At 37.4% G+C, this 9,103-nt stretch overlaps 1 protein-coding gene across 6 annotated transcripts in view; it reads left to right on the forward strand.

Moving 5' to 3' along the window:
• The window catches only part of DCUN1D4 (defective in cullin neddylation 1 domain containing 4), a 30,914-nt gene extending 22,173 nt beyond the window's left edge, over positions 1 to 8,741 (forward strand). For 3 of the 6 annotated variants that reach the window (XM_061583822.1, XM_061583820.1, XM_061583817.1), the window contains exons 4-11: positions 1,373 to 1,487; positions 2,795 to 2,886; positions 3,633 to 3,703; positions 4,901 to 4,992; positions 5,452 to 5,560; positions 6,744 to 6,848; positions 7,727 to 7,829; positions 7,945 to 8,741. In XM_061583822.1, coding sequence (XP_061439806.1) covers positions 1,373 to 1,487; positions 2,795 to 2,886; positions 3,633 to 3,703; positions 4,901 to 4,992; positions 5,452 to 5,560; positions 6,744 to 6,848; positions 7,727 to 7,829; positions 7,945 to 8,000 — 743 coding nt within the window. In that variant the 3' untranslated portion in view covers positions 8,001 to 8,741. The other 3 variants (XM_061583823.1, XM_061583821.1, XM_061583818.1) reach the window with 3 other exon arrangements.
• Positions 8,742 to 9,103: the final 362 nt, after the last annotated feature.

Raw genomic sequence — 9,103 nt, forward strand, 5'->3', positions numbered from 1 at the left:
CCCCCTAGTGAAACTGTTGAGTGAGATCCTCCATGGATTTAGAGCAGTGGTTCCTAAACTTTTCCCCCCTATGGACCATCTGAAAATTGCTGAGGGACTTGGTGGACCACTGTATTATTATTTTTGCCTTTTGTAGCAATTGTAATACATTGTGCCAAACACTGTATGATCATTAATGATATGTTATTGCTGCTGATACATTATATATTGTATTTTATTGAATTACCGTTTGAATTCCATTCAATTCAAATCGCAATACAATAATATACAACGTAAGGGGAAAAAGAAACAATAACATACAGTTAAAAATCAATATGAGTATTTAATGAGATGGATGGTGCTGTCTTCATCTTCAGCCACAAATCCAAAGGCAGGCTGTGGACCACCTGAATGAAGCTTGTCCATGGACCACAGTTTGGGAACTCCTGATTTAAAGTAAGCTCTAGAAACAGACCCAGGTCAATTTCTCCTTTTTGTCAGTCAGGTAGAAGTACTGAATTGGTGCCTGGGATTGGTAATGGATTAAATGAGAACAAATAAACTGAATTTCAGTCAAGACACGATAGAGCTGCTATTGATGGGCAGTCTGTTTGACTGAAGAAGTGGGGTTAAACCTGTCCTATATGGGGTAGCCCTGTCCTATAAGGATCAGAATCACATTTTGGGAGTGCTGTTGGAACTGGCCCTTATTCTGGATCCCCAAGTAGCAACCTGTGTAGAAAGATATAGTCTGGGCATGGTTATCCATATCCTAGTAATATCCATGGTTGACTACTGTAATGTGTTATATGTTGAAGTGGTGCCCTTGAAGATCCCTTGGAAACATAAGGTAGTTCAAGACTTGTCAGCTATGTTATGACCTGCAGAGGCAATGTCTTGCCATTTTCAAGAATTTCACTGGCTACAGCTTAAAGTGCTGGTGTACCCACTTCCCAAACAATGATGTATTTGAAGAGCTGCCTGCTCCTGGTTGAACTTGCCTGTTCTCTGATACCTTTGGATAACTTTCATGCAGATTTTAAATGGCCTGGAGTCAGGTCTTCTTCATAATGGGACCCCAACTTTGGAACATCTCTGGATACCTGGCACATACTCTTGATTTTAAGTGCTGGGTTTTATTTGCCTTGGCCTTTAATTTTATTTGCCTTGGCCTTTAATTTTCAGTCTATCTGTTTTATAATAGATGAGAATTTAGTGTTTTACTCTTTTCTGCTGAAGCTTTAGTTCCCTTCTGCTTATTTTGTTATGATTTATTGTTTTAAAGTTTGTGTTTTCAATTTGTGAGGTGCCTCATATTCTTTTGGAGTAGAACTGTTTTTAAAGGGTTTACATTTGTTTAATCCTTGCACTGCTTTCCTAAATTACTCCACAGGAAGTCTCAGGTCGTGCAGTTCATCAGACTGCTTCAGTAAAGTGATGCCTCCAAGAAAAAAGAGGCGACCTGCAGCTGGAGATGACCTGTCGGCTAAAAAAAGTAGACATGATGGGTACGTGATCTTACTTTGAGTCTTTCAGTCAGGAGTCATAATAGCAGGTCAAGAGATGTGGACTAAAATTTCAGTTTTACTACTGGTTTGCTAAGTGGAGATAGCAGGTTTTATTTTCTTATGTCTTAGAGCCCTGGTGGTCTACAGTCTTTGAGGCATGGCTTTGTAATAACTAAATATGAAGACAGGGCTTTCTGTCATAGAAAATTATTTAAGATGAAGCATTTTGGGGATTAGATTTGTGGATTTTACATCCTTGATTATTATGAAAACTGATAGTGTCCTATGGAATGCAAAGATTACTCTGACAGCTTTGGTGTTTACATAAGAATCAGATTATCTATTCTTCTTTCCCTTTCTCCCTCTCCCCAGTCCTGGTTTCTGGAAAAGTTACAGTTTGTTGAAATTATATGAGCCAGAATGAAAATGTTGGCCCAGTTTAGATGTAATAACAAACTGTAGAGAGCCACTGTGGTGTAGTGGTTAAGGCGCTGGACTACAACCTGGGAGACCTCACAGCCATGGAGCTCACTGTGTGACCTTGGGCCAGTCACTGCCCCTCAGCCTCAGACGAAGGCAATGGTAAACCACCTCTGAATACCATTTACCATGGAAACCCTATTCATAGGGTCGCCATAAGTTGGGATTGACTTGAAGGTAGTCCATTTCCATTTTCAACAAACTATAGCTTGCCTTTATGTATATAAATAACGGTGAGCCTTGGCTTATGTGATTTTCTCCCTCCCCTTCCATGTGTGGAGAAGGGACATTAAGCTTCAGGTCATGATTTTGAACAAGTTACAGTTTCTGAATACGGAAAACTGTGGCTTGTGCATACCATAGTTATCAAACCAGGATAAATCCTGCATGTTCTTCCTTATATCCACAGCTAGAGGCTTGATAGTCAAAAATTCAGAGACATCTGGAATATCCCGGTGTGTGTGTGTGTGTGTGTGTGTGTGTGTGTGTGTGTCACAGTGCAGGGATTTTTCTTGCCCTCTGTGGCAATGGCCTGATGATCTCACAAGGTTAAAAGATGAGTTCCATGTTTGGTCTTTCTCCTGCAACAAAATGCCAGCTGTTATAGCTTTAGGTTCTGATAGTGGTATCTGTAAGTTAAGTTGGAATGCTCTGTTTGTTGTAAATTGTTCTGTGCTTGTTTTCATTTAGTTGTCTCAAAGTTCTGAAAATTAATGGATTAGCTAGAAGCAAGAGGCTACTTGAAAAGTTTGGTGGTAACTTGTATTAATACTTATATATGTTCTATAACTTGTGTATTAAGTTCTGGATCTCTTTCCCTTTATTAGAATGTACAGAAAATATGATTCTGCTAGAATAAAGACAGAAGATGACATGTTCTCAAGCAAAAGGTGCTTAGAATGGTTCTATGAATATGCAGGTTAGCAAATATATGTATTGATTATTCTTGGCTACCCAGATAATTTGAAATTTCAAGAAGAATATTCAAATATCCATTCCAATTTGAATATAAAGGTGTTTTATAACAAAAATATGCAGATCATTAACATTTTCCATAAAAAGAGTTTAGATGCTTTCTGCTTCCTGAAAGAGTAAATAAGGTAGTGAACACTTACTTTCAGTGCTGATGCAACTTGAACTTTAGCTTTAAGTTGGAGATGCTTTTTCAGCTACATTTGTGTGTTGCATTAATGAGAATTGCATTTTATCTCATGATATAAAAGGCTGCAGTTTGAAGTCAAGTTGAAGTTGCTACATGTTTAACTTTTGGCTAGCTGCTTCTCTTAATGGAGCAGTGACTGTAAATCTGCAAAGATGAAAGGATAGGGTTTAACTATGATTGGAATGCTGTTTTGTAGGATACAGCCTTTCAAATGAGACCCCCAGTTCAGTATGGAGAGACAGATGAAATCTCATCTTTGAACTTTTGCATGTTGTGCAGAGTATAAAATGGATATGTATAATTAAGGTAGAGTACTTAGAGGGTGGAGTGGGGAGGAACTGCTTGAGCTGGGTGCCTGCTGTCCATCTCCCCATGCATAGAACAGTGTTTGAACAGTCACATACTTGTGGGATGCAATGTCTCCGACCAAATATTTTTGGACGATTGAAATATTACAATTATATGTTTACAGATGGAAGTAACACAATCTCATTTGCTTGTAGGAACAGATGATATTGTGGGTCCTGAAGGAATGGAGAAATTCTGTGAGGACATTGGGGTTGAACCAGAAAATGTACGTTCAGGTTCATTACAGGTGTCAGAGAGCTTGTTCACTTTCAGATAATGAAAAATGAGGAAGTACAGTTCTTGTAATATTCACTCAGGTTATTTCCTGCCCCATCCCAAGCCCTTCAAGTAGCTTATGCATTGCAGCTATTTAAAATGTTACGCTAAAAAAAAGAGAAGGGTTGTGTTCTTGCTGAGAGGGAAGAGGCAACTTCCCAGTAGCCCTTCTTTCTCGGCCTGTTTATAGCGTATTATACTGATATTTAATTTGTATTTGTTTATGCATATAAAAATATTTGCTTTTTTGTATTAAGAAATGGCTTTGCCAGTGCCAAAATAAGTAGTGACTTACCAAATGACATAAATTTACATGTTAAGGATAGGAACTTCCAGCCCGGGGATGCATCCTACACTTAGGTGTTTTTCCTTTGGCTCCCGATATAGTCTCCATGCCCAAAGTCTCTCCCTGTTTTGCACCTCAGCCTTTTGCCTGTGGGACAGGCTAAGTGTTTAACTCCTTCCTCCTTAGTGAACAGCAACAGAAGCCTTAGCCAGAACTGCTTTTATTATACAACTTATCTATTCATTCTGAGACACAGAAAGAGGGTTCTTTCACTCTCTTCTTCATTGAATTCAGCAGTGAACTCTTTGAGATGCTTTGATAGCATCCCCCCCTTCATGCAACTCAGTTGCTTACCCCACTTGTCTTGACTTGTTTGTGGAAATGAGAGAAATGTTGAGCCTCTTGGACAAACCCTCTGTTGCTCTTGGTGTTCACACTGGGAAGGAGAAAGATTGAACATGGGCAGAGCCAATGTTAGTGGCTCGGTGGCTCTTATTCTGTTGAAAATATAGCAAATGTACAAATTTTAGCTGCTGTCCAGCGTTATACTCAGGAGGCTTTTCTTTTGCTTCAGATGTCATTCTTCCTTTGCAGATTTGCGGATTTGCTGCATTGAAATGTGTTAGATGCTTGTAACACTTTAATTCTTATTGGGAGAGTTGGCTGAGAGTGGGAGGTCGAGTAGGAGAAATTTACACTCTTACAGGACCTCTAAAAGCATTTTATTTGGTACAGATAAAATAGGTGGTACTTTCGGCCTAGCACAAGAAACTAGGATGGTGATAAAGGTGAACCTGTGTGGAGATTCAGAAGCGTTCAATAAATTGTCATACACGTTTTGTTTTTTGGTTTTTAAACTAGGTAGTCATGCTTGTTTTAGCTTGGAAGCTGGATGCTCAGAACATGGGTTACTTTACGTTGCAAGAATGGTTAAAAGGAATGACATCCCTGCAGTAAGTATTAATCATCATATGGGAAATAGATTTACCAGTGGCATATTATCATTTTATGAACTGTAACTCCACTATCTGCAGAAATGGAACTTTTAATACCTTTAATACCTTATAATCCAGCAATTCCTTGTATACCTTGTGGGTGTCTTTATTGTGTATATATGCATTATATGGTTTCAGATGTCTACAGCTATTTTAATGAACATGTATGAGCTATATGTGAAAGAACCATCATAGTTCTCAGTTATAGACTGATTTACCTGCTTTTCTAAGATTATGTCAGGAGAGTAGGTTTTAATACCAACTATATTTTGCTGTAACCCCATAAGTTAACTGTGGAAAGACAGTTTATAAATTCTAAAACAAACTATTGAATTATGGGCTAAAAAATAGCATCATGTTTAGCAGTCCCACTAAAGATCCAAGAGTGAAATTGGTATTTTGTTTTTAATTTTACAGATGTGATACAACAGAGAAGCTAAGAAATTCTTTGGATTATTTGAGATCTTTATTAAATGAGCCTACAAATTTTAAACTTATTTACAGATACGCATTTGATTTTGCACGCGTGAGTAGTTTCAAGTTCTGAACTCTATTTTTATGAATTCTCATGCAGTTGCTTTCATGCGGAGTTTATACACTCATGTTAATAACTCCTAGTAAACTAGTCAAGTTTCTTTCACTGTGCAAAATTCCATCTGTATTTTTACAATTTTAGTCCGACTGTGTTTATTTGTTAATCTGTCAAGTCACTCATATGAATTATTTGCAAGTCATTGTTGTTGCTCTTGGCTCTTGTGTTAATTTTGATTGGTTCCTGGCTTGACATCTAAGCACATTTTGTTTCTTTCGATAGGTCTTCGTTCTGAAAACAGCAGTTTTCAGAGTAGCAGACCACCCTACCCCATCACAAATCTCCTTCACTTGGTTCTCCCCAAGAATAGTAAACACAGTCAAGAGTCATTCCTGCAGTCCTCTTTCCTCTGACTACCATCTTGGCCAATCCATTTCACAGTCAGAAAATGAGAACCCAATGGATTCAGACTTTTCCTATACATAATGACTGTCAGGGAAGAAAAGACAAGAACATTCCAAACCTGTGCCACCAGCTGATGACATCTGAAATAGATCAATATTCTCTGTAGGAGCAGAGGCATATCAGCATTTCTGAAAGAGTTGTTAGAAGAGCTTACAACAAGGATAGGGAATCTGTGGCCCTCCAAATGTTGCTGGACTTAACAGTTCCTGTGATTTCTGATAATTGACTATGCGGGTTGAGGCTAATTGGGTTGGAGTCCTAAAATCTGTAGAACCATTCCCTTCCCATGCTCTCTGATACTGAGAAATGATGAGAACAGGATAAGTAATTGTTCTGACCAGCTGAAGGACCTCCAAACTTGCAGGAGAAGAAAAGGAACATATTGCTGGATACCACTATGCAGTAGACAGTGCATCAAAATAATAACTAGTGAAAATGTGAATACATCATTTAATTAGCTATTCAGGTTAGGAAGTTACTTGGATTTGGAGGCAGAATGGATGCATGCCTTGGATGCTGGAAGTAGCTCCTCAGTAGCTCTGGGCAGGAGGTCTGGCTTCACTGTGTATATTTTAAACAATTAAAAAATGAGAGAACTTAATGAAGATAATCAAAATATAGTTATATGTTGTAAAGAATAAACTGACTTGTGTACTAGTTCAAATGAAAAATGTTGCAGATAAATCTAGGTTTATTTTTTTCTCTTTGACAGGAAAAGGACCAGCGAAGCCTAGATATAAATACTGCCAAGTGTATGTTAGGACTTCTTTTAGGAAAAACATGGCCCCTCTTTCCAGTATTTCACCAGTTCCTAGAGGTACAAGTAGAAACACATTTTTATATTTTAAACTCTTTAAAAAAAAATACAGCACCAAGAGTTAAAACTGGAAATTGGCAGAGAGTTAGTTTGAGAGTTCTACTGCCTAACTTGAATATTTGTATTAATTGTTTTGCAAGTCAACTTACATAGCATGGTAGATACTGGGTTACACCTAGATGGCTTTCATATCTATTATCATTCATAATTTCTGATAAACAGAAGTCATTAATGACTTTGAGTGACATTAAACATCCGACTTCACCTCAGCCTCTGTTGCCCTTCTTTAATATGTGGGTAAAGCTGGCTTACCTTTCAGGATAAAGATGACTAATAATGTACATGAACTCCTTTAGGCATCTAGTAGTATATGGAGCTTATCTTAAGTGTGATCTAAATTGTTGAGAAGTTTTGTGGATTATGACTTATCACCCCTATTAATTTTCAACAGTGAAACAGCATACCCATACATACTCCTACTGAGAAGCTGAAAATGGTGTTTATAACTTTTCAAAACACAAATGAAAGTCCACCAGCACACATTTCATTTTTAGCTCTACAGGTCAACTATAAATCAAATAGCTGTGTTGCGTGTAGTCCTTCAAAGTGACAAAGATTTCTTTCAAATAAGTCATGAATCCTTGACTTTCTTAACATTCAGATACTAGAAAGTAAAGCAGAGTTTATTCCTGAGTTTTTTCCTCAAGCATTATAGCTATGGTTGTTAGGTTTCAGTGTATAAGGCTTGCTTGTTATAATCTTAAAACTGGCTTTCATAATGCCCTTGAGGCATTTTGAATCTTTGAAGTGTCCACAAATTCACATAATTTTAAAATCAGAATTCTGTTTTCAGTAACTATTGCTCTTTTTTTAAGCAGCAATCTAAGTACAAGGTCATCAACAAGGACCAATGGTGCAACGTTCTGGAATTCAGCAGAACCATTAATCTTGACCTTAGCAATTATGATGAAGATGGAGCATGTATGTATTTGCATGAAAAACAAACATCATTTTGTACTGTGTGTTCCAGAAACTGTTCCTTAAGACTTTTCTCCTGAATGTGAAAAGGTTTTTTTTGTGACTTTCTTTCTTGCAGGGCCAGTGTTGCTGGATGAATTTGTGGAGTGGTATAAAGAGAAACAAATGACATAGGAATTTTAACTATGCACAGCCGCTCAAGAGTCTTTGTTACTACAGTTATGTCAACCATTAGCCATAAACTGCTATTTGTATAAAAGCGCATGCTGCTTTTCCTGCACTGTATCCCATTTTTGGGGACCTTTTGATGTTTTGCTGTTTAACAGGCCAGCTCTGCTTGCTGTGTAGCATTGTTCTCTTTGAAGGCTGCTTTGCATTTTTTGTATCTACACTACAGATGGTGAACTTACCAGCATCCTCACTGTGATTTATGTGTATATTGCTGTCTAAACTTTGTATATGTGTATAAAAAAGCTTCACCTAGGAATTATTTCAGCAGAAATGTATTGTAAAAATAATTTTGTGGCACATTTCTAGTTGCATTAAATAACCATGTAACTTAATTTTTAATTTAGTCTCAGATGTGACATTTCAGAAAAAAGTGATGGTTGGGACAGTTACCATGTGGAACTATTGCCAGTTAGCAACATTGTTTAAGATGCCAATTTTTGAGAGGCAATCCTGCAGTATGATTTCTTCACATGCAGATGCCCAACTTCAGTTTTGTTTAGTAAGCAAGTATTGGCTGTCTTTTTTTATTGAAAAAATTGTAATAGCTTGAATATAGTTGTATATGCCACAATGACTTCCATTTGATGATAATGCTAATTTCCTAATACTCAGATTTCTGTAGTTTGCAAATAGGTAGCTGTGGTCAAATTAAATCTGATTAAAACGGGTTTTAGACTTGTAAAATGGCATATTCCTTTATTTCATTTTTACTGTTCCTAGTGTTATGACTGTCTTAATGATAAAAAAAATCAAAGAATCCTCTTGTAAAATTAAACAGGTTTGTGGGTAGGTTTCAAGGTCTGCAATCTCTTGTTAAATCTTACCCCAAAACCCTTGCAACATGGCAATCTAAAGAACGGCACTGGCTTTTTATGCCAGGGATTGGATTTCCTGGCAGAATGCCTGTTGCAAGCAATGGGGTGCATTAATCACCAGCATTGTCACTCATGTGGACCACTTTGCTTATCTGCTTGCACAGGAAAGTTCAAGACATTGCTTGCTTGAGACAACTGAATTAATGGACTAAGATTTTTTTTCATGTTACC

Source organism: Rhineura floridana, chromosome 9 (genome assembly GCF_030035675.1).
Source record: "Rhineura floridana isolate rRhiFlo1 chromosome 9, rRhiFlo1.hap2, whole genome shotgun sequence".
NCBI classification, from domain to species: domain Eukaryota; kingdom Metazoa; phylum Chordata; class Lepidosauria; order Squamata; family Rhineuridae; genus Rhineura; species Rhineura floridana.